Below are 25,549 nucleotides of genomic sequence, written 5' to 3'. Positions count from 1 at the left end.
TATGCCATTTAGCAGACGCTTTTATCCAAAGCGACTTACAGTCATGTGTGCATACATTCTACGTATGGGTGGTCCCGGGAATTGAACCCACTACCCTGGCGTTACAAGCGCCATGCTCTACCAACTGAGCTACAGAAGGACCACCTTTGATTTGTTCTTAACTGACTTGCCTTGTTAAATAAAGGTCAAATACAAATAAATACATAGGTATTGTTTAAGTGCCACACTCAAGATGGCGGCTTTTTCCTTCCAATGTCGGCTACGCAAGGACGTGAGGAGCCTCGCAAGTGTCAAAGTTGTGTTGACAGTAGTAGCAGCAGGAACTGTCAGGGCGAGGTAGCTAACATCACGAGCCGAATGGAGTAATTATCTCGTTATATTTCACGAAAACCAAACCCCTCACCACATTCCTTATAACACCGTAAGCCTCCAACGAAGCCATGGCAGAGGACTCGAGTGCTCAAACTTGGTCCATCAACAAGGACGACTATGTACTCAACGAGGTGATTGGTGAGTATGTCGCTAGGTTAGCTAGCGTGCTAACCTCTTAGCTAGCTTTCACGCAAGACAGCTATTTAGCTAACCTTAACTTAAAGCTGGTTAACTAACGTTAAACCTAGCTACAGCTAACCAACCTTATTTTTGACAACTAACTAGGCTATTATATATAACTAACTTAAGCATCTGTTTCTCTTTTCGTTCATGGGTTGCTAGCTAGCTAATTAGCTACCTTGTTAGCTTCTTTTTTTCCCCCCACCAGATGCTAACTTGTTTCACTAGCCTAGTAGCTAACGTCGTTAGCTACAGTAGCTAGCTAAGTCGGGCAGCATAGTTGAAGTATGGAGGTGGGTGGTGCCTTCGCTGAAAGAAGACATGATGGGGCTTAGTGAGTCACTCATACCTTTGTGGTAGCAAGGAGTTGGTATTATTCAGGCTTTTCTTTTTGTGATATGGACCGCGTTATGTTTGTTATTCTTCCTGTACAATGCATAAGACATGTAGCTAGCTAACGTTATATGCATAATATAGTTTAGTAGTTGACGATTGAGACCTCACACTTAATACATTTTGTTCATTTTTTAAGACTCTGTATCTCACTAGCTAATCACTTTTGATACAAATGGCAAAAAGACACATGTCAAACAACCTTCCAGCAATATTTGTTTGTAGTAAATACAGAAGAATAGTTCAATTTTTGTTGTAGTTTTCTGGTATCTTGCCAAGTACCTCAACTCCTCCAGGAATGATCTGCAGACTAGTGGTTTTTGAATGAACCTCCAACTATTTCAAATCATTGTCTCAATACTTTAAAAAATATATTTTTAAAAGTACATCCTTAACATTCACGCATGTCTTTCTTTGTTTTGCTGAAATTCATACTTTTTAATAAAAAATGTATCATCTTATTTTGTCTTCCTCTTGGTTTGTCCCTGCGAGTGGTGCCACTGGCTTCCCTTTGGATGTGTGCTACATTGTAATTCTTCCCCTTTCGTTTCCTCTTCAGGGAGTGGTGCCACTGGTTTCCCTTTGGATGTGTGCTACATTGTAATTCTTCCCCTTTCATTTCCTCTTCAGGGAGTGGTGCCACTGGCTTCCCTCTTGGATGTGTGTTACATTGTAATTCTTACCCCCTTTGTTTCATCTTCAGGGAGTGGTGCCACTGGCTTCCCTCTTGGATGTGTGTTACATTGTAATTCTTCCCCTTTCGTTTCCTCTTCAGGGAGTGGTGCCACGGCCGTGGTGCAGGCGGCCTACTGTGAGCCCAGGAAGGAGAGGGTGGCCATTAAACGCATCAACCTGGAGAAGTGTCAGACCAGCATGGACGAGCTCCTGGTAACCCAACCACAGAGAGCACAATTTATTTCAGGAGTTGACAATATAGCAATCAATACTGTCTAATCAATACTAGCTAATCATTTGACATAGCCTATTATGGTCTCTGGTATAGCTTAGCTGTAATGTGGGCCTGTGAAAGATGAGAGTACAGCAGCAGGAACACACACACGCACATCCACGTACACACACATCCACGTACACAAACGCACGTGCGCAAATGCACGTACACACACACAGGCTGTCAGTGTAAATCAGATGAGCTCAGGCCAGCAGCTGGACAGACACCAACACAGCATTTTTCAGCCCTTTTTGCTTAACAGCCAGTAGCCCCCGGATCTACTCTGCCCTGTCTTGGCAACTCGATCAAGTTTGTCTTGGGGATTATGCCAATAGTGACATAGCATAACTAGAACGGAAAAAGGCACAGTGATTTGACTTCAGCCATCATGGCACAGTGACTTGAATATGTTTGTCCAAGTATTTCTATGGTAGTGACAACCTAGGTCACTCCTCACTCAAGTCTTCCCTATTGGGGGGCCTGCTCTGTCATGTGATCAGTCAGGTTCACAACAAGCAGAACAGCTGTGGAGATTTAGCCTTACTCTAGAGACTGATATTCAATCAACAAATCAACCCCTTAAACTCTTGTGTAAATCTGACTAGGATTGGTTAAGCATAAGCAATATGGAGAAATTTCCACTTGGCCTGTCCAGAATGGAAATATGTTACTGCGTTGTTGGAGTCAAGACTCAAACTCTTTAGTGTACAATGTGCTGAGCCATGGAAGCTCATTCATTCTGTTCCTTTCTCCCTCTCTCTCTCCTTGCAGAAAGAGATCCAGGCCATGTCCCAGTGCCACCACCCCAACATTGTGTCCTACTATACGTCTTTCGTAGTGAAGGATGAGCTGTGGCTGGTGATGCGACTCCTCAGTGGTGGTGGGTATTGCTTTAGGGACGGTACCAGGCAAGGAAGTAGTGGAGCATAAATACCACTTATGTAGCTCTTTACTTGGTGGCGGCACGCCTTGCATAAAGCGTTGATTAGAGGAAACGCTGCAGTCTGCTTAGCACTACTATAACAGAGGCGGTTGATGGTTGTCCTCCATCCCTACTGTAATCATCTGATTCAACAAAACATTGAGCAAAACCCTGCTCTCCAGGAACTGGTTGGCCACCCCTGCGCCTGCCCACATCGAAACAGACACTTCAGACTCTATAAGCCCCCGCTGTTAGTCCTCCAGCAGTTAATACAGGGCTGCAGTTAAAACCCTGCACGTCTAGTAGCTCTCTAGGAGGATGGTTAGCTTGGTTCATCTCCATCCCAGCTTCCTGACTACCAGGCACTACAGGTCCCTGTCTGGAGGAAGCAGGGCCCTGAGCAGCAGCTTCTCTCCAGCTGTGGCCTTGGCTCTCAGCCTGCTGCGGTGCTCTCCATCCTCCTGGCATGCATTAACAATGTCAAGAGATCGAGGGATAGGACTCTAAGCTGTCACAGACATTTCATTACAAGCCGAGGTAAAACATAGCAGTAATAAAGTTCAGAGCCCTAGTTCAAACACCGCTCTATCGCTACACCGAACTAAAACATGTCACTAACTAATAGTAGCCTGGTCTTCAGCTATTCAAGAGATACTTCAGCTAACTAATAGTAGCCTGGTCTTCAGCTATTCAAGAGATACTTCAGCTAACTAATAGTAGCCTGGTCCTTTTGTCACTCTGTCAGGCTCAGTACTGGACATCATTAAACACATCATATCTCGTGGGGAACATAAGTCTGGGGTTCTGGATGAGTCGTCCATAGCCACCATCCTCAAAGAGGTTCTAGAAGGACTGGAGTACCTGCATAAGAACGGGCAGATCCACAGGTCAGGACACATTTTCATTTCTTTTTTTTTTTTTTTACCTTCAACTTAAATTCAACTTGTACTTGAAATATTTAGCATTGATTTTGAAAATGTTCTTCTACTGACCACAGTCAAATTATAGGTGTGCATGTTGGAGTTGTCACGTTCAAAAATTGGCACACTTCCTTATTTTAACTCTCTCATTCATTCATTGTCATTAATTTATGAACCAAACTACTAACTCCTTTATTTTTGTCTTTTTTTTTTTTTTTTTTTTTTTTTTTTAAGATCTACTCTGGCGAAGCCACATAGTTTGGCTTCGTGGGCTTTCACATTGTCCCATATTGATCAATATTTTATAGAGGGCTTTATGCATTGTTAAAGAGGTTTTATGTCACAGCTTCTCTCACCAGGAAGCACTACAGTGTTGTACATCTAAACAACAAGCCACAACACACAGAATATTGACTCCTCTTCACTAATATGCGCTGCTCAGCATGTTTGGCTCAGATTTACAACCGTTAAGTCCTGATAAGTAAAAAGGGGTGGGGGCTTGAGTTGTTGAAACAGTAAGCACTAAACTACAGGGCACTTATTGTGAGCTATTAAAAAGAGCTAACTGTTCACAGCTAAAACAAGCCACATACACACTGGATAATGAGTCCTCTTTGGTCGTGTGACCAACATGCCTGTGTTTGTAGCAGTAGCCCTCTATTAGGAAAAAAAACTTTTATATACACTAAGCTACTACTTGTCATTCCCTGGCATTTGCGTGTAGTTTGGTTTCATTTACAGGTTACTCCAGATAAATACTGGTTTGTCTGGTTTCTTCTATTCACAGGGATCTAAAGGCCGGAAATATTCTTCTCGGTGACGATGGCTCAGTGCAAATCGCAGGTATAGTCACATGTCCTAAAACCCTAACTGCTTTTTCTTATAGATTTATGCTGTTAAAGTATTAAATGTTTTTTTGTTTTTGTGTGTGTGTTTTTTTACCACTGCAAATTCTATCAAATTTGTGCCGGGGTTTTCCCAAACTCGTTCCTCTGGACCCCAAGAGGTGCATGTTTTGGTTTAGTTTCCCCCTAGCACTACACCGCTGATTCAACTACTAATCATCAAGCTTCGATTAGCTGTGTAGTGTTAGGGTAAACAAACAAAACATGGACCCCTCGAGGTCCCGAGGACTGAGTTTCTCTCTCACCACTCTTTTCTGTCTGTCTCTCCCAGACTTTGGTGTGAGTGCCTTCTTAGCGGCTGGAGGAGACATGACCAGGACCAAGGTCAGGAAGACTTTTGTTGGGACACCGTGTTGGATGGCCCCAGAGGTCATGGAGCAGGTGAGGAGGGGGGGGATATCCTCTTTCTCTCACTTTGTCTCTCTCGGTCTCTCTCTAAGATATCTTACCATTATCCTTCATGTCTCCTCAGGTCAGAGGTTATGACTACAAAGCAGATATCTGGAGTTTTGGGATCACAGCCATTGAGCTGGCTACAGGAGCTGCACCATATCACAAATATCCACCCATGAAGGTGATTTTCTACTTGGAGATATGGAAGGAGTGTGATCTTTATCCTCAGACTTCCTGTCAACCAGTTGCTAAGCAGACTATCCTGGCTAAATAAATAGGCGTTGTACGTTTTGAGGCTGGTAGTAACCTGATGTTGTAGGTGCTGAGGCTGATAATAACCTGATGTTGTGTTGTAGGTGCTGAGGCTGGTAGTAACCTGATGTTGTGTTGTTGGTGCTGAGGCTGGTAGTAACCTGATGTTGTGTTGTTGGTGCTGAGGCTGGTAGTAACCTGATGTTGTTGGTGCTGAGGCTGGTAGTAACCTGATGTTGTTGGTGCTGAGGCTGGTAGTAACCTGATGTTGTTGGTGCTGAGGCTGGTAGTAACCTGATGTTGTTGGTGCTGAGGCTGGTAGTAACCTGATGTTGTTGGTGCTGAGGCTGGTAGTAACCTGATGTTGTTGGTGCTGAGGCTGGTAGTAACCTGATGTTGTTGGTGCTGAGGCTGGTAGTAACCTGATGTTGTTGGTGCTGAGGCTGGTAGTAACCTGATGTTGTTGGTGCTGAGGCTGGTAGTAACCTGATGTTGTTGGTGCTGAGGCTGGTAGTAACCTGATGTTGTTGGTGCTGAGGCTGGTAGTAACCTGATGTTGTTGGTGCTGAGGCTGGTAGTAACCTGATGTTGTTGGTGCTGAGGCTGGTAGTAACCTGATGTTGTTGGTGCTGAGGCTGGTAGTAACCTGATGTTGTTGGTGCTGAGGCTGGTAGTAACCTGATGTTGTTGGTGCTGAGGCTGGTAGGTGTTGGTGCTGAGGCTGGTAGTAACCTGATGTTGTTGGTGCTGAGGCTGGTAGTAACCTGATGTTGTTGGTGCTGAGGCTGGTAGTAACCTGATGTTGTTGGTGCTGAGGCTGGTAGTAACCTGATGTTGTTGGTGCTGAGGCTGGTAGTAACCTGATGTTGTTGGTGCTGAGGCTGGTAGTAACCTGATGTTGTTGGTGCTGAGGCTGATAGTAACCTGATGTTGTGTTTGGTGCTGAGGCTGGTAGTAACCTGATGTTGTGTGGTGCTGAGGCTGGTAGTAACCTGATGTTGTTGGTGCTGAGGCTGGTAGTAACCTGATGTTGTGTTGTGGTGCTGAGGCTGGTAGTAACCTGATGTTGTGTTTGGTGCTGAGGCTGGTAGTAACCTGATGCTGAGGCTGGTAGTAACCTGATGTTGTTGGTGCTGAGGCTGGTAGTAACCTGATGTTGTTGGTGCTGAGGCTGGTAGTAACCTGATGTTGTGGTGCTGAGGCTGGTAGTAACCTGATGTTGTTGGTGCTGAGGCTGGTAGTAACCTGATGTTGTTGGTGCTGAGGCTGGTAGTAACCTGATGTTGTTGGTGCTGAGGCTGGTAGTAACCTGATGTTTGTTGCTGAGGTGCTGAGGCTGGTAGTAACCTGATGTTGTTGGTGCTGAGGCTGGTAGTAACCTGATGTTGTTGGTGCTGAGGCTGGTAGTAACCTGATGTTGTTGGTGCTGAGGCTGGTAGTAACCTGATGTTGTTGGTGCTGAGGCTGGTAGTAACCTGATGTTGTTGGTGCTGAGGCTGGTAGTAACCTGATGTTGTTGGTGCTGAGGCTGGTAGTAACCTGATGTTGTTGGTGCTGAGGCTGGTAGTAACCTGATGTTGTTGGTGCTGAGGCTGGTAGTAACCTGATGTTGTTGGTGCTGAGGCTGGTAGTAACCTGATGTTGTCGGTGCTGAGGCTGGTAGTAACCTGATGTTGTGTTGTAGGTGTTGAGGCTGGTAGTAACCTGATGTTGTGTTGTAGGTGCTGAGGCTGGTAGTAACCTGATGTTGTGTTGTAGGTGTTGAGGCTGGTAGTAACCTGATGTTGTGTTGTAGGTGTTGAGGCTGGTAGTAACCTGATGTTGTGTTGTAGGTGTTGAGGCTGGTAGTAACCTGATGTTGTGTTGTAGGTGCTGAGGCTGGTATTAACCTGATGTTGTTGGTGCTGAGGCTGGTAGTAACCTGATGTTGTTGGTGCTGAGGCTGGTAGTAACCTGATGTTGTTGGTGCTGAGGCTGGTAGTAACCTGATGTTGTTGGTGCTGAGGCTGGTAGTAACCTGATGTTGTTGGTGCTGAGGCTGGTAGTAACCTGATGTTGTTGGTGCTGAGGCTGGTAGTAACCTGATGTTGTCGGTGCTGAGGCTGGTAGTAACCTGATGTTGTTGGTGCTGAGGCTGGTAGTAACCTGATGTTGTTGGTGCTGAGGCTGGTAGTAACCTGATGTTGTTGGTGCTGAGGCTGGTAGTAACCTGATGTTGTTGGTGCTGAGGCTGGTAGTAACCTGATGTTGTTGGTGCTGAGGCTGGTAGTAACCTGATGTTGTTGGTGCTGAGGCTGGTAGTAACCTGATGTTGTGTTGTTGGTGCTGAGGCTGGTAGTAACCTGATGTTGTTGGTGCTGAGGCTGGTAGTAACCTGATGTTGTCGGTGCTGAGGCTGGTAGTAACCTGATGTTGTAGGTGCTGAGGCTGGTAGTAACCTGATGTTGTAGGTGCTGAGGCTGGTAGTAACCTGATGTTGTGTTGTGTGAGGCTGGTAGTAACCTGATGTTGTGGTGCTGAGGCTGGTAGTAACCTGATGTTGTAGGTGCTGAGGCTGGTAGTAACCTGATGTTGTCGGTGCTGAGGCTGGTAGTAACCTGATGTTGTAGGTGCTGAGGCTGGTAGTAACCTGATGTTGTCGGTGCTGAGGCTGGTAGTAACCTGATGTTGTGTTGTAGGTGCTGAGGCTGGTAGTAACCTGATGTTGTGTTGTAGGTGCTGAGGCTGGTAGTAACCTGATGTTGTGTTGTCTGGTGCTGAGGCTGGTAGTAACCTGATGTTGTCGGTGCTGAGGCTGGTAGTAACCTGATGTTGTCGGTGCTGAGGCTGGTAGTAACCTGATGTTGTCGGTGCTGAGGCTGGTAGTAACCTGATGTTGTCGGTGCTGAGGCTGGTAGTAACCTGATGTTGTCGGTGCTGAGGCTGGTAGTAACCTGATGTTGTCGGTGCTGAGGCTGGTAGTAACCTGATGTTGTCGGTGCTGAGGCTGGTAGTAACCTGATGTTGTGTTGTAGGTGCTGAGGCTGGTAGTAACCTGATGTTGTGTTGTAGGTGCTGAGGCTGGTAGTAACCTGATGTTGTGTTGTAGGTGCTGAGGCTGGTAGTAACCTGATGTTGTGTTGTAGGTGCTGAGGCTGGTAGTAACCTGATGTTGTAGGTGCTGAGGCTGGTAGTAACCTGATGTTGTAGGTGCTGAGGCTGGTAGTAACCTGATGTTGTTGGTGCTGAGGCTGGTAGTAACCTGATGTTGTAGGTGCTGAGGCTGGTAGTAACCTGATGTTGTAGGTGCTGAGGCTGGTAGTAACCTGATGTTGTGTTGTAGGTGCTGAGGCTGGTAGTAACCTGATGTTGTAGGTGCTGAGGCTGGTAGTAACCTGATGTTGTAGGTGCTGAGGCTGGTAGTAACCTGATGTTGTAGGTGCTGAGGCTGGTAGTAACCTGATGTTGTAGGTGCTGAGGCTGGTAGTAACCTGATGTTGTAGGTGCTGAGGCTGGTAGTAACCTGATGTTGTAGGTGCTGAGGCTGGTAGTAACCTGATGTTGTAGGTGCTGAGGCTGGTAGTAACCTGATGTTGTAGGTGCTGAGGCTGGTAGTAACCTGATGTTGTAGGTGCTGAGGCTGGTAGTAACCTGATGTTGTAGGTGCTGAGGCTGGTAGTAACCTGATGTTGTAGGTGCTGAGGCTGGTAGTAACCTGATGTTGTAGGTGCTGAGGCTGGTAGTAACCTGATGTTGTGTTGTAGGTGCTGAGGCTGGTAGTAACCTGATGTTGTAGGTGCTGAGGCTGGTAGTAACCTGATGTTGTAGGTGCTGAGGCTGGTAGTAACCTGATGTTGTAGGTGCTGAGGCTGGTAGTAACCTGATGTTGTGTCGTAGGTGCTGAGGCTGGTAGTAACCTGATGTTGTGTCGTAGGTGCTGAGGCTGGTTACCATCAATCTGTTGGTGTGTATGGATTTTTGGGTACTGTTGCTAATCGTAACCTGATGTTGTGTGTCTGTATATCTGTAGGTGCTGATGCTGACCCTTCAGAATGACCCTCCCTGCTTGGAGACGGGCATCCAGGACAAGGAGATGGTGAAGAAGTATGGCAAGTCCTTCAGGAAGATGATCTCACTCTGTCTACAGAAAGAGCCCGAGAAGAGGTGACTATCCCAAACACTCAATGATACAATGTATCCCATTTAACAGACGCTTTTCAAAGTGACTTACAGAACATGGGATTCGTGAGGCTGGTGTACTGCGTCATGAAAATCCTGGAAAATTCATGGGCTTTTAAATGGTGATTTCCATGCCTGGCAAAATGGAGGCAACATGATCAAATCCTAGAAAAAGTTTAGGAAAAGTCATACATTTATTTAATAATTTCTGTTAATGTAATTTATTTATACCCCCCTGACACTTCTTCACCTGCATGTATGCTAAAGGAGTGGTCTGTTTCTCAAGGGAGAGGACAGTCAGACATTACAGCGTGATGTAGGCCTAGCCTATAAACTATGGTAGAGAAGACTGACTAGATAGCCAATTCAAAACATATCTTGTACCCTCCTAGGTAACTGTTTAGCTATTATTGTTGTAGAGGCGGCAGGTGGTCTAGTGGTTAGTGTTGTAGAGGCGGCAGGTGGTCTAGTGGTTAGAGTGTAGAGGCGGCAGGTGGTCTAGTGGTTAGAGTTGTAGAGGCGGCAGGTGGTCTAGTGGTTAGTGGTTAGAGCGTAGAGGCGGTAGGTGGTCTAGTGGTTAGAGCGTAGAGGCGGCAGGTGGTCTAGTGGTTAGAGCGTAGAGGCGGCAGGTGGTCTAGTGGTTGGAGCGTAGAGGCGGCAGGTGGTCTAGTGGTTAGAGCGTAGAGGCGGAGGTGGTCTAGTGGTTAGAGCGTAGAGGCGGCAGGTGGTCTGAGTGGTTAGAGCGTAGAGGCGGCAGGTGGTCTAGTGGTAGAGCGTAGAGGCGGAGGTGGTCTAGTGGTTAGAGCGTAGAGGCGGCAGGTGGTCTAGTGGTTAGTAGCGTAGAGGCGGCAGGTGGTCTAGTGGTTAGAGCGTAGAGGCGGCAGGTGGTCTAGTGGTTAGAGCGTGATGTTGAGGCGGCAGGTGGTCTAGTGGTTAGGCGTAGTAGGCGGCAGGTGGTCTAGTGGTTAGAGCGTAGAGGCGGCAGGTGGTCTGAGTGGTTAGTTGCGTGCTGAGGCTGGCAGGTGGTCTAGTGGTTAGGCGTAGAGGCGGCAGGCAGAGGCGGCAGATGGTCTAGTGGTTAGAGCGTAGAGGCGGCAGGTGGTCTAGTGGTTAGGCGTAGAGGCGGCAGGTGGTCTAGTGGTTAGAGCGTAGAGGCGGCAGGTGGTCTAGTGGTTAGAGGCTGGTAGTAACCAGGTGGTCTAGTGGTTAGAGCGTAGTAGGCGGCAGGTGGTCTAGTGGTTAGAGCTGAGGCGTGCAGGTGGTCTGAGTGGTTGAGCGTAGAGGCGGAGGTGGTCTAGTGGTTAGAGGCGTAGAGGCGGAGGTGGTCTAGTGGTTAGAGCTAGAGGCGGCAGGTGGTCTAGTGGTTAGAGCGTAGAGGCTGGTAGGTAACCTGATGGTTAGAGGCTGGTAGGCGGAGGTGGTTAGTGGTTAGAGGTAGTAGGCGGAGGTGGTCTAGTGGTTAGAGCGTAGAGGCGGCAGGTGGTCTAGTGGTTAGAGGCGCTAGAGGCGGTAGTAGGTGGTCTAGTGGTTAGAGCGTAGAGGCGGCAGGTGGTCTAGTGGTTAGAGCGTAGAGGCGGCAGGTGGTCTAGTGGTTGAGCGTACCTGATGTTGTGTTGGCGGCAGGTGGTCTAGTGGTTAGAGCGTAGAGGCGGCAGGTGGTCTAGTGGTTAGAGCGTAGAGGCGGCAGGTGGTCTAGTGGTTAGAGCGTGATGGCGGCAGGTGGTCTAGTGGTTAGAGCTAGAGGCGGCAGGTGGTCTAGTGGTTAGAGCCTAGAGGCGGCAGGTGGTCTAGTGGTTAGAGCGTGAGGCGGCAGGTGGTCTGAGTGGTTAAGATGCGTAGGGCGGCAGGTGGTCTAGTGGTTAGAGCGTAGGCGGCAGGTGGTCTAGGCTGGTGGTTAGAGGCTGGTATTCTGATGTGGAGGCTGAGGCTGGCAGGTGGTCTAGTGGTTAGAGCGTAAGGCGGCAGGTGGTCTAGTGGTTAGAGCGTAGAGGCGGCAGGTGGTCTAGTGGTTAGTAAGCGTGAGAGGCGGCAGGTGGCCTGAGTGGTTAGTGCTGAGGCGGCAGGTGGCCTGAGTGGTTAGAGCGTAGAGGCGGCAGGTGGCCTAGTGGTTAGAGCGTAGAGGCGGCAGGTGGCCTAGTGGTTAGAGCGTAGAGGCGGCAGGTGGCCTAGTGGTTAGAGCGTAGAGGCGGCAGGTGGCCTAGTGGTTAGTGCTGAGGCGGCAGGTGGCCTGAGTGGTTAGTGCGTAGAGGCGGCAGGTGGCCTAGTGGTTAGTGCGTAGAGGCGGCAGGTGGCCTGAGTGGTTGAGGCGTAGAGGCGGCAGGTGGCCTAGTGGTTAGAGCGTAGAGGCGGCAGGTGGCCTAGTGGTTAGAGCGTAGAGGCGGCAGGTGGCCTAGTGGTTAGGCTGGTAGAGGCGGCATGGGTGGCCTGAGTGGTTAGAGCGTAGAGGCGGCAGGTGGCCTAGTGGTTAGAGCGTAGAGGCGGCAGGGTGGCCTAGTGGTTAGAGCGTAGAGGCGGCAGGGTGGCCTAGTGGTTAGAGCGTAGAGGCGGCAGGGTGGCCTGAGTGGTTAGAGCGTAAGAGGCGGCAGGGTGGCCTAGTGGTTAGAGGCGTAGAGGCGGCAGGGTGGCCTAGTGGTTAGAGCGTAGAGGCGGCAGGGTGGCCTAGTGGGAGGTGCTGAGGCTGGTGGCCTAGTGGTTAGAGCGTAGAGGCGGCAGGGTGGCCTAGTGGTTAGAGCGTAGAGGCGGCAGGGTGGCCTAGTGGTTAGAGCGTAGAGGCGGCAGGGTGGCCTGAGTGGTTAGAGCGTGCTGAGGCGGCAGGGTGGCCTATGTGGTTAGAGGTAGAGGCGGCAGGGTGGCCTAGTGGTTAGAGCGTAGAGGCGGCAGGGTGGCCTAGTGGTTAGTGCGTAGAGGCGGCAGGGTGGCCTAGTGGTTAGATGCGTAGAGGCGGCAGGGTGGCCTAGTGGTTAGAGCGTAGAGGCGGCAGGGTGGCCTAGTGGTTAGAGCGTAGAGGCGGCAGGGTGGCCTAGTGGTTAGAGCGTAGAGGCGGCAGGGTGGCCTGAGTGGTTAGAGCGTAGAGGCGGCAGGGTGGCCTATGTTGGTTAGTGGTGCGTGAGGCGGCAGGGTGGCCTAGTGGTTAGAGCGTAGAGGCGGCAGGGTGGCCTAGTGGTTAGAGCGTAGAGGCGGCAGGGTGGCCTAGTGGTTAGAGCGTAGAGGCGGCAGGGTGGCCTAGTGGTTAGAGCGTAGAGGCGGCAGGGTGGCCTAGTGGTTAGAGCGTAGAGGCGGCAGGGTGGCCTAGTGGTTAGAGCGTAGAGGCGGCAGGGTGGCCTAGTGGTTAGAGCGTAGAGGCGGCAGGGTGGCCTAGTGGTTAGAGCGTAGAGGCGGCAGGGTGGCCTAGTGGTTAGAGCGTGAGAGGCGGCAGGGTGGCCTAGTGGTTAGAGCGAAGGCGGCAGGGTGGCCTAGTGGTTAGAGCGTAGAGGCGGCAGGGTGGCCTAGTGGTTAGAGCGTAGAGGCGGCAGGGTGGCCTAGTGGTTAGAGCGTAGAGGCGGCAGGGTGGCCTAGTGGTTAGAGCGTAGAGGCGGCAGGGTGGCCTAGTGGTTAGAGCGTAGAGGCGGCAGGGTGGCCTAGTGGTTAGAGCGTAGAGGCGGCAGGGTGGCCTAGTGGTTAGAGCGTAGAGGCGGCAGGGTGGCCTAGTGGTTAGAGCGTAGAGGCGGCAGGGTGGCCTAGTGGTTAGAGCGTAGAGGCGGCAGGGTGGCCTAGTGGTTAGAGCGTAGAGGCGGCAGGGTGGCCTAGTGGTTAGAGCGTAGAGGCGGCAGGGTGGCCTAGTGGTTAGAGCGTAGAGGCGGCAGGGTGGCCTAGTGGTTAGAGCGTAGAGGCGGCAGGGTGGCCTAGTGGTTAGAGCGTAGAGGCGGCAGGGTGGCCTAGTGGTTAGAGCGTAGAGGCGGCAGGGTGGCCTAGTGGTTAGAGCGTAGAGGCGGCAGGGTGGCCTAGTGGTTAGAGCGTAGAGGCGGCAGGGTGGCCTAGTGGTTAGAGCGTAGAGGCGGCAGGGTGGCCTAGTGGTTAGAGCGTAGAGGCGGCAGGGTGGCCTAGTGGTTAGAGCGTAGAGGCGGCAGGGTGGCCTAGTGGTTAGAGCGTAGAGGCGGCAGGGTGGCCTAGTGGTTAGAGCGTAGAGGCGGCAGGGTGGCCTAGTGGTTAGAGCGTAGAGGCGGCAGGGTGGCCTAGTGGTTAGAGCGTAGAGGCGGCAGGGTGGCCTAGTGGTTAGAGCGTAGAGGCGGCAGGGTGGCCTAGTGGTTAGAGCGTAGAGGCGGCAGGGTGGCCTAGTGGTTAGAGCGTAGAGGCGGCAGGGTGGCCTAGTGGTTAGAGCGTAGAGGCGGCAGGGTGGCCTAGTGGTTAGAGCGTAGAGGCGGCAGGGTGGCCTAGTGGTTAGAGCGTAGAGGCGGCAGGGTGGCCTAGTGGTTAGAGCGTAGAGGCGGCAGGGTGGCCTAGTGGTTAGAGCGTAGAGGCGGCAGGGTGGCCTAGTGGTTAGAGCGTAGAGGCGGCAGGGTGGCCTAGTGGTTAGAGCGTAGAGGCGGCAGGGTGGCCTAGTGGTTAGAGCGTAGAGGCGGCAGGGTGGCCTAGTGGTTAGAGCGTAGAGGCGGCAGGGTGGCCTAGTGGTTAGAGCGTAGAGGCGGCAGGGTGGCCTAGTGGTTAGAGGGTGGCTAGTGGTTAGAGAGGCGGCAGGGTGGCCTAGTGGTTAGAGCGTAGAGGCGGCAGGGTGGCCTAGTGGTTAGAGCGTAGAGGCGGCAGGGTGGCCTAGTGGTTAGAGCGTAGAGGCGGCAGGGTGGCCTAGTGGTTAGAGCGTAGAGGCGGCAGGGTGGCCTAGTGGTTAGAGCGTAGAGGCGGCAGGGTGGCCTAGTGGTTAGAGCGTTGGGCCAGTAACCGAAAGGTTTCTCGATCTAATCCCCGAGCTGACAATCTGTCGTTCTGCCCCTGAACAGGCAGTTAACCCACTGTTCCCCTGAACAGGCAGTTAACCCACTGTTCCCCTGAACAGGCAGTTAACCCACTGTTCCCCTGAACAAGGCAGTTAACCCACTGTTCCCCTGAACAAGGCAGTTAACCCACTGTTCCCCTGAACAAGGCAGTTAACCCACTGTTCCCCTGAACAAGGCAGTTAACCCACTGTTCCCCTGAACAAGGCAGTTAACCCCACTGTTCCTAGGCCGTCAGTGTCAATAAGAATTTGTTCTTAACTTCCTAGTTTAAATAAAGGTTCAATAAAAATTACGAATAAGGCGTTGATGAAGTTGATGAACTTTTTTTAAACAATTGATATGATTCATTTAAAGTATTTTTGACAGAACTAACGATTCACTTCGACATTGTATTAGTTGGGATTTGGTTCATTCACGGTGAATTGAATTTTGTGAATGAAAAATATTTTTAGGAAACAATATTACATGAAGCCTTTGGGATTATGTGGCTTGAACTTGTTTTGTAGATACAGTACTGCCAGTTGATTTGATAGAATGTAGATACGGTACTGCCAGTTGATTTGATAGAATGTAGATACGGTACTGCCAGTTGATTTGATAGAATGTAGATCCGGTACTGCCAGTTGATTTGATAGAATGTAGATACGGTACTGCCAGTTGATTTGATAGAATGTAGATACGGTACTGCCTGTTGATTTGATAGAATGTAGATACGGTACTGCCAGTTGATTTGATAGAATGTAGATACGGTACTGCCTGTTGATTTGATAGAATGTAGATACGGTACTGCCAGTTGATTTGATAGAATGTAGATACGGTACTGCCTGTTGATTTGATAGAATGTAGATACGGTACTGCCAGTTGATTTGATAGAATGTAGATACGGTACTGCCAGTTGATTTGATAGAATGTAGATACAGTACTGCCAGTTGATTTGATAGAATGTAGATACAGTACTGCCAGTTGATTTGATAGAATGTAGATACGGTACTGCCAGTTGATTTGATAGAATGTAGATACGGTACTGCCAGTTGATTTGATAGAATGTAGATGCCGTACTGCCAGTTGATTTGATAGAATGTAGATAACAGTAATGTTGAAATGTTTTACATCAAGAGTGGTCAACCATCCTCTGGGAGAGCTAATGGGTGCAGGCTTGTATTCCAGTCCCCAGAAATGATCTGCTCAACTGCACCGTGATAAACTGTCTCTGATGTGTTTGAGCAGGGTTTGATCAAAAGCCTGCACATCCAGTATCTCTCCAGACTGAGGGTTGACCATGTGTTTTATACAGTTGTCTAACAGGTATTCTACTTTTTTTTTTTTTTTTTTTTTTTTTTTTTTTAAACCTTTATTTAACTAGGCAAGTCAGTTAAGAACAAATTCTGATTTTGGAAGGCAGGGTAGCCTAGTGGTTAGAGCGTTGGGACTAGTAACCGGAAGGTTGCAACTTCAAATCCCCAAACTGACAAGGTACAAATCTGTCGTTCTGCCCCCTGAACAAGCAGTTTACCCACTGTTCCTAGGCCGTCATTGAAAATAAGAATTTGTTCTTAACTGACTTGCCTAGTAAAATAAAGGTATAAAATAAAAACATTTCAATGCCGGCTCGGGGACTTTGTGGGGTTTATTAAGTCTCTTGCTCAACAACATGTCATTGATGGTACATGGTATCAGAGAGAAGCCTCCCAGTGTCGATACCACAATACACACATTATTTATATGTACGTAGAGATGCCGCCAATTGTTGGTAATGGAAATTTAGTTAAGTAATGCAAAAGTCATGACATTGCACAGTCAGTTTATACATTTTTTTTTTGTATGTAACCCCAGTGGGAATTAAACCCACAAAACCCGACGTTGCTGGCTCAAGTCTAACCAACTGAGCCCACAAAGGACCACTGACTTGGGAAGGGTATAGCACAGGGGGTATTCCTGGAGAGCTTTCCCAGTTCAGATTTTTGCTCCAAAGCTAATCTAACCAATGTGATTCTACTAATCAGATGTCTTAACAACAGGTTTGGTGGCTCCCGCTATTAGTAAACTAATTCCACCGTGACACCATTTCTCCCAAGTTACCATTTGTCCTTTGTGTGGTGCACCAGAAAGACGATACTCCTATTTGTCATCCAGTCTTATGCTGGGTCTCAACCATTCTCAATCCCATTTTCTAGTTGAGTGGGTTCTCTTACCTAATCTGATTTCCTTCTTGTCCTGCAGTAGTAAAGCACATTGTGTCTCAGTAGTAAAGCACATTGTGTGCTGTTAATGTCCTGCAGTGGTAAAGCACGCTGTGTCTCTCTCTCTTAATGTCCTGCAGTGGTAAAGCACATTGTGTGCTGTTAATGTCCTGCAGTTGTAAAGCACATTGTGTGCTGTTAATGTCCTGCAGTGGTAACGCACATTGTGTGCTGTTAATGTCCTGCAGTGGTAACGCACATTGTGTGCTGTTAATGTCCTGCAGTGGTAACGCACATTGTGTGCTGTTAATGTCCTGCAGTGGTAAAGCACATTGTGTGCTGTTAATGTCCTGCAGTGGTAACGCACATTGTGTGCTGTTAATGTCCTGCAGTTGTAAAGCACATTGTGTGCTGTTAATGTCCTGCAGTGGTAAAGCACATTGTGTGCTGTTAATGTCCTGCAGTGGTAACGCACATTGTGTGCTGTTAATGTCCTGCAGTGGTAACGCACATTGTGTGCTGTTAATGTCCTGCAGTGGTAACGCACATTGTGTGCTGTTAATGTCCTGCAGTGGTAAAGCACATTGTGTGCTGTTAATGTCCTGCAGTAGTAACGCATGCTGTGTGTTGTCTTTCAGACCAACTGCTGCTGAGCTGCTGAAACACAAATTCTTCACGAAAGCAAAGGTAAAGCCCATGTATATATCTGTAGGGGACAGGAACATTTACAAGATGCATGCTGTTAACACAGAGGAGGGGGGGGGGGTGTAATACAAACCATGTGGTCATCCATGTGCTTTTTAATCTCTCGGTCTGCCTCTGTCTCGCAGAATAATGAATACTTGGAAGAGAAGCTGCTTCAGAAGGGTCCATCGATAGGAGACCGATCCAAACGGGTACGACGACAACCCCTTGATGTGTATAGTGGACTCCACATGACGCTCAGATCTGCTGTACTCTATGGCTGTTCTATATTAACGTTGTGTCATTTTTGCATCCCCCTGGACAGCCCCCCCCCCGCCCCTCGTTATGTCACTAGTGGATGTAGTAGAGGAATCTGTACATACAGTACCAGTCAAATGTTTGGACACACCTACCCATTCCAGGGTTTTTATTTTATTTTTTTACTATTTTCTACATTGTAGAATAATAATGTTGACATCAAAACTATGAAATAACACATGTGGAATCATGTAGTTGTCATCAAGGCAAAAGGACTGGCTACTTTGAATAATCTAAAAGATATTTTTATATATTTGTTTAATACTACTCTTTTTTTTTTGGTTACTACATGATTCCATGTGTGTTAATTCATAGTTTTGATGTCTTCACTATTATTCTACAATGTAGACGGGCACTGAAGCTTCAGTGTGAAACATCAAGCTCTGTTGCCATATACACTACATAGACGCTATCATACACTACATAGACGCTATCAAACACTACGTAGACGCTATCAAACACTACGTAGACGCTATCAAACACTACGTAGACGCTATCAAACACTACGTAGACGCTATCAAACACTACGTAGACGCTATCAAACACTACGTAGACGCTATCAAACACTACGCTATCAAACACTACGCTATCAAACACTACGCTATCAAACACTACGCTATCAAACACTACGCTATCAAACACTACGTAGACGCTATCAAACACTACGCTATCAAACACTACGTAGACGCTATCAAACACTACGTAGACGCTATCAAACACTACGTAGACGCTATCAAACACTACGTAGACGCTATCAAACACTACGTAGACGCTATCAAACACTACGTAGACGCTATCAAACACTACGCTATCAAACACTACGCTATCAAACACTACGCTATCAAACACTACGCTATCAAACACTACGCTATCAAACACTACGCTATCAAACACTACGTAGACGCTATCAAACACTACGCTATCAAACACTACGTAGACGCTATCAAACACTACGTAGACGCTATCAAACACTACGTAGACGCTATCAAACACTACGTAGACGCTATCAAACACTACGTAGACGCTATCAAACACTACGTAGACGCTATCAAACACTACGTAGACGCTATCAAACACTACGCTATCAAACACTACGCTATCAAACACTACGCTATCAAACACTACGCTATCAAACACTACGCTATCAAACACTACGCTATCAAACACTACGCTATCAAACACTACGTAGACGCTATCAAACACTACGCTATCAAACACACGACGCTATCAAACACTACGTAGACGCTATCAAACACTACGTAGACGCTATCAAACACTACGTAGACGCTATCAAACACTACGTAGACGCTATCAAACACTACGTAGACGCTATCAAACACTACGTAGACGCTATCAAACACTACGTAGACGCTATCAAACACTACGTAGACGCTATCAAACACGACGCTATCAAACACTACGTAGACGCTATCAAACACTACGTAGACGCTATCAAACACTACGTAGACGCTATCAAACACTACGTAGACGCTATCAAACACTACGTAGACGCTATCAAACACTACGTAGACGCTATCAAACACTACGTAGACGCTATCAAACACTACGTAGACGCTATCAAACACGACGTAGACGCTATCAAACACGACGTAGACGCTATCAAACACGACGCTATCAAACACGACGTAGACGCTATCAAACACGACGCTATCAAACACGACGCTATCAAACACGACGCTATCAAACACGACGCTATCAAACACGACGCTATCAAACACGACGCTATCAAACACGACGCTATCAAACACGACGCTATCAAACACGACGCTATCAAACACGACGCTATCAAACACGACGCTATCAAACACGACGCTATCAAACACGACGCTATCAAACACGACGCAGACGCTATCAAACACGACGCAGACGCTATCAAACACTACGTAGACGCTATCAAACACTACGCTATCAAACACTACGCTATCAAACACTACGCTATCAAACACTACGCTATCAAACACTACGCTATCAAACACTACGCTATCAAACACTACGCTATCAAACACTACGTAGACGCTATCAAACACTACGTAGACGCTATCAAACACTACGCAATCAAACACTACGCAATCAAACACTACGCAATCAAACACTACGCAATCAAACACTACGCTATCAAACACTACGCAATCAAACACTACGCTATCAAACACTACGCTATCAAACACTACGCTATCAAACACTACGCTATCAAACACTACGCTATCAAACACTACGCTATCAAACACTACGTAGACGCTATCAAACACTACGCTATCAAACACTACGCTATCAAACACTACGCTATCAAACACTACGCTATCAAACACTACGTAGACGCTATCAAACACTACGTAGACGCTATCAAACACTACGTAGACGCTATCAAACACTACGCAATCAAACACTACGCAATCAAACACTACGCAATCAAACACTACGCAATCAAACACTACGCTATCAAACACTACGCAATCAAACACTACGCTATCAAACACTACGCTATCAAACACTACGCTATCAAACACTACGCTATCAAACACTACGCTATCAAACACTACGCTATCAAACACTACGTAGACGCTATCAAACACTACGCTATCAAACACTACGTAGACGCTATTGAACACTACGTAGACGCTATCAAACACTACGTAGACGCTATCAAACACTACGTAGACGCTATCAAACACTACGTAGACGCTATCAAACACGACGCTATCAAACACGACGCTATCAAACACGACGCTATCAAACACGACGCTATCAAGCACGACGCTATCAAGCACGACGCTATCAAGCACGACGCTATCAAGCACGACGCTATCAAGCACGACGCTATCAAACACGACGCTATCAAGCACGACGCTATCAAACACGACGCTATCAAGCACGACGCTATCAAGCACGACGCTATCAAGCACGACGCTATCAAGCACGACGCAGGCGCTATCAAGCACTACGCAGGCGCTATCAAGCACTACGCAGGCGCTATCAAGCACTACGCAGACGCTACAGGGGGAAATATATTAGTTATTCAAGTTTCCAGGGATTAATATTAGTGTGAGCTAAAAGATACATGTTTTAGATGGATTTAAAAAAATATTTTTTTATTTATCTAGGCAAGTCAGTACACAATGACAGCCTAAGAACAGTGGGTTGTTCAGGAGCAGAACAACAGATTTTTATACCTCGTCAGCTCGGGGATTCGATCCAGCAGCCTTTCGGTTACTGACCCAACGCTGTAACCACTAGACTATCTGCCGGCCCTTGTGTAATGTATCTATATAGTGTTTGTTTCACTGTATGATCCTAACCAGAAAGACAGTTTGTCAGCTGAGTACTTAGCCATTTATAATATCCTTGTAGCCATTTATAATATCCTTGTAGCCTATAATGTATCTAAAAAAGCATTAGTCTCTGTGTGCAGGAGCTTAACCCGACAACCAGTCTGTGTCCAATCTGCTCAGTGCTTGTGCTGCGGCTGGGCAGGCCTGTGTAGTTTCAGAATAAAGAAGTGTGTGCTGTAACGTAGAGCACATCTTAATGATTCAGCAGCACTATAGCTAACACACGGGTCCTGAAACGCAGGCAGTCATGCAGACGGTGAGCATTACATCACAAACTAAGACTAGGGTTTGCGTTAGTAGTCTCGGCTTTTTACATTTTATTTCACCTCTTATTTAACCAGGTAGGCCAGTTAAGAACACGTTTCTCATTTACAATCGCAACCTGGCCAAGATAAAGCAAAGCAGTGCGACACAAACAACAACAAGAGTTACACATTGGAATAAACTAACATACATTCAATAATATAGTAGACTTTTTTTTTTTTTCCTCCTATGTACAGTGTGTGCAAATGAGGCTTACTGTATAGGAGGAGGGAAATGGTCCACGATGGGTTTGTTTGGTTTGCCTGTTTTTATGTGGTGAGGTCGAGGGAATGGTCACCTGTTTTTATGTGTTGAGGTCGAGGGAATGGTCACCTGGTGAGGTCGAGGGAATGGTCACCTGTTTTTGTTTTTCGTTTTTTTTTCTCCTCAAAATGCCATGCTGAAGACTTGGTGTGTTACTGTTCGTGTGTGGTGACATTAATTCAGGTGCGTCGCGTGCCTGGTTCCAGTGGTCGTCTCCATAAGACCGAGGACGGGGAGTGGGAGTGGAGTGATGACGAGTTGGACATGGAGAGTGAAGAGGGCCAGGCTGCTGTGGCAGCTCTACGGGTGAGACTACCTTACCCCTCGCTAGCCTGACCTGGCTTTAAATACCAGCTCAAATACTTCCAGGGTTGTTTACCATCCGACACTGATTGTTCAGCCTAGTCCTGGGCTACAAAGTTTCCTCAATGGAGATTCTGTATCTGAAGTTGTTTTTTAGTCTAGGATTTAGGGTTAATCTGTGTCCGGGGAACCGGCCCCCCATTAGGGTTTTCTCTAGCCTGCCCGGAGTGGGTTGTGCTTTTGATACTATTCTATTGGTGTCATTGTTCCTTGGCAAGCTCAATCAAGCCCAGGTAAAGTATTTCAAAAATGATTTGAAGTCGTATTTGAACCCAGGTCTCCAAGCTGTAGCCTTACTATAGCCCTGTAGTGGTTCAATACCACCTGGGACTCAATCAACTAAATCAATCAATCAGATGTTCAATCAAACCTGTTACTGTGTGTGTGTGTGGGGGGGGGGGGGGTATAATGAATTGTGTGTTCTTCTGATGTCTGTTAATCTTTGTCGTATTCCATTCTAGTCTCCCAGAGTGAAAGATGGCTGCATCGAGGTAAGCCCTGGTGTTGGTAGGAAATCAGAACACCTCAAACGTGTGTTACCTGTCTTCATTGCTGAAACAATAGGGGCTTTTAGTTGTGCATGAAATTTGCATGAAATTTGAATTAGAAGAATTAATGCCAAATGCCTTGATCGAAGTCTCTCTGTTAAATGTAGTTGATGACGTAACACTTTACCGAAGGCATACGGGTATAATGCACTATGGCGCGTTCATAATGCATTATAAGACTTGTCATAAGTATCTACAGCCATGTTCACACTGCACTGAGCTGACCGTCTCCTTACTCCTTGGGTTAAGTGAATGCAGTGTGAAAAGGGCCTTTTTCCCATTTAAAATTATTTAGCTGATGCTCTTATCCAGAGCATTCATCTTAAGGTAACTAGGTAAAACGACCACATTCGCATTTAAATGGTTATTGAATCTCTTCCTGATACAGTAGGAGTTTATCTTTCTCTGGTTCTCCTCAGATTTTCCCTCCAGAGGATGGATCGCCCAGTCTGCTCCGTCCAGGAGGGGCAGGGCAGGACAAGGACAAGCCAGATGAGGCCACCCTGATCCAGGGGGACGTTCCAGCCCAGGACCCCGCTGCCGCCTCCACCACCAAAGTCCCCATCAGCCTGGTGTTGAGGTTGAGGTATGTATCATTTGGAGCAGAGGTCTTCAACCCCTGGTCTATGGACCGATGCTTGTCCATGGGGATGTTTACTGACCAGTTCCTCCGATGCTTCACTGATATGATAGTGATTCAGTCCGGTCCCCAAGTGCTAGTTTTAATTTGTGGTCCTCCAGGGTGTCTGTCCCTGGAACGCATTGGGGGGAGGGCCGTAGCTTGTCTGTCCCTGGAACGCATTGGGGGGAGGGCCGTAGCTTGTCTGTCCCTGGAACGCATTGGGGGAGGGCCGTAGCTTGTCTGTCCCTGGAACGCATTGGGGGAGGGCCGTAGCTTGTCTGTCCCTGGAACGCATTGGGGGAGGGCCGTAGCTTGTCTGTCCCTGGAACGCATTGGGGGAGGGCCGTAGCTTGTCTGTCCCTGGAACGCATTGGGGGAGGGCCGTAGCTTGTCTGTTCCTGGAACGCATTGGAGGGAGGGCCGTAGCTTGTCTGTCCCTGGAACGCATTGTCTGGGGGAGGGCCGTAGCTTGTCTGTCCCTGGAACGCATTGGGGGAGGGCCGTAGCTTGTCTGTCCCTGGAACGCATTGGGTGGAGGGCCGTAGCTTGTCTGTTCCTGGAACGCATTGGAGGGAGGGCCGTAGCTTGTCTGTCCCTGGAACGCATTGGGTGGAGGGCCGTAGCTTGTCTGTCCCTGGAACGCATTGGGGGGAGGGCCGTAGCTTGTCTGTCCCTGGAACGCATTGGGTGGAGGGCCGTAGCTTGTCTGTCCCTGGAACGCATTGGGGGGAGGGCCGTAGCTTGTCGGATGTTTCCCGTGCTTTTTCTATTATACCACACGGTTATGTCACATACCTTAACATTCTAATAACCAATTCTAACTTTCCTCTCCCAGAAACTTGAAGAAAGAACTGAATGACATCCGTTTTGAGTTTATGCCTGGAAGAGGTAGGTGTTTTGTGTTTGTTTTTTTTAAAAGTTTTTATTTTTATTGTATGCTTGTGTCAACAATCCTCTCTCTTGCTTTCTCTCGCTTCTGTCTCTCTCGATTCACTTCTAGGCGCTTTATTGGCATGGGAAACATGTGTTTACATTGCCAAAGCAAGTGAAATGGATAATAAAGCCAAAGTTAAATAAACAAAAAATGAACAGTAAACATTACTTTCTCTCTCAGACTCAGCTGATGGAGTTTCTCAGGAGTTAGTTTCAGCAGGACTGGTGGATGGGAAAGACTTAGTGGTCGGTGAGTGAGAAACCTAGGATAAGTCATACAAAGGCCACCATTGTTCAGAGTTTCGGGCAGAGATGGCTGAAATGATGGCGTTTTCTCAATGACTCCTCAGTAACTCCTGCTTCCATCTTCTGGGTTCTTTCCAGTTGCTGCCAATTTGCAGAAGATTGTTGATGATCCTCTCAACAATAAAAATGTCACTTTCAAACTGGTAAGTTTGCTAAACCCTCCATTGTCCTATTGAAATAACTCTATACCCTGTGCAACAGCCTATGAGGACAGATGCACTGAGAATAAAATCATGTTTTTTTATCTCTTTCTGTTCTCCTTTTCTCCTCTCAGGCATCTGGCATAGATGAGTCGGAGATCCCTGATGATGTCAAGCTCATGGGTTTCGCTCAGCTCAGCATCAGTTAACTCAACGGTCTTTCATCAAACAACAACAACAACAACAACAACAGCAGTATTGTGGAGCAGTGTAGTTCTAATTTCCAAGACTCCACTACTGCCAAGGAAGAAGAGCTGCGTTGGTCAAGCTGTAGGGTTCTTTTCTTTACTGAACTCTGCTGTGTTAGTTAAAATGGACGGGGCTATGAGAACGGGACCAGCGCAACAGTAAAACAACAAGTTAGAACAGGAAATCACATTATGAAAGAGTTTTATAGCAGGACTGATCCAAAACGTGTATCTGGGAGGGAGGACGACGTCGCAATCAACGATGTCATCATCGACTTATCATTTTTTTTTTTTTTTTAATTAATAAACAAACAACAAACCATTTTCTTAGTTGTACAATCCAAAAGCATTATATAATACAATGTAACTGCTGCCAGTTCTGGGAGTGGTAACAACAACATAAATGCCTTTTTATCGACCGTGCCACTGAACCAACTGAGTGTTGTGTGTGTGTGTGTGTGTAGAGGCCTCCACTATTGGATTACATACTGTATACTGCCTCTCAAATGGACACCTATTACCTACATCGTGCACTATTTATGGGCTTCAGTCAAAAGTAGTGCATTATGTAGGGAACGCTTTGAGGGGGTGGCATTTGGGACGTGGACATGGTATATTAGGCAGTGTAAAGGAGCAGGGGGGGGAGGGGGCATTTGGGATGTGGACATGGTATATTAGGCAGTGTAAAGGAGCGTGGGGGGGGTGGTCTTAGTAAAGATCTATTACAGTGTGGATCTATGTAGTAGAGGGATTGAATGGCTTGAGTTCACTTGATCATATGATTGATATTCAACTGTAGGGGCCCTTAGTCACACACAGTTTAAACCCCTTATTACACCATGACTAGCCAGTTTTCTCATGGCATTTCTCTTCGTGTAT

At 47.7% G+C, this 25,549-nt stretch overlaps 1 protein-coding gene across 1 annotated transcript; it reads left to right on the top strand.

Moving 5' to 3' along the window:
- Nucleotides 1–294: 294 nt before the first annotated feature.
- On the top strand, nucleotides 295–25,093 carry oxsr1a (oxidative stress responsive kinase 1a). The gene is made up of 17 exons (XM_046321037.1): nucleotides 295–510; nucleotides 1,721–1,833; nucleotides 2,666–2,774; nucleotides 3,562–3,703; nucleotides 4,524–4,579; nucleotides 4,913–5,022; nucleotides 5,114–5,215; nucleotides 9,296–9,429; nucleotides 17,230–17,278; nucleotides 17,422–17,487; nucleotides 21,694–21,816; nucleotides 22,335–22,364; nucleotides 22,841–23,007; nucleotides 23,879–23,931; nucleotides 24,158–24,226; nucleotides 24,361–24,425; nucleotides 24,557–25,093. Exons 1-17 carry the CDS (start codon nucleotides 441–443, stop codon nucleotides 24,629–24,631), a joined length of 1,533 nt encoding a protein of 510 aa, XP_046176993.1. The 5' UTR covers nucleotides 295–440; the 3' UTR covers nucleotides 24,632–25,093.
- The last annotated feature ends 456 nt before the right edge of the window (nucleotides 25,094–25,549 follow it).

Source organism: Oncorhynchus gorbuscha, linkage group LG22, assembly GCF_021184085.1.
Source record: "Oncorhynchus gorbuscha isolate QuinsamMale2020 ecotype Even-year linkage group LG22, OgorEven_v1.0, whole genome shotgun sequence".
Taxonomy (NCBI): Eukaryota; Metazoa; Chordata; class Actinopteri; order Salmoniformes; family Salmonidae; genus Oncorhynchus; species Oncorhynchus gorbuscha.
The sequence above is the reverse complement of the archived record's forward strand: the minus strand, read 5'-3'. Positions and strand labels throughout refer to the sequence as shown.

What these genes read in the sequence shown, in the direction of transcription:
- oxsr1a (XM_046321037.1), top strand. Translation starts at nt 441, where the DNA reads ATGGCAGAGGACTCGAGTGCTCAAACTTGGTCCATCAACAAGGACGAC. An exon ending in TGGCTCAGTGCAAATCGCAG is followed by an intron (nt 4,580 to 4,912) that starts GTATAGTCACAT and finishes TGTCTCTCCCAG; the next exon opens with ACTTTGGTGTGAGTGCCTTC. An exon ending in TGAAAGATGGCTGCATCGAG is followed by an intron (nt 22,365 to 22,840) that starts GTAAGCCCTGGT and finishes GGTTCTCCTCAG; the next exon opens with ATTTTCCCTCCAGAGGATGG.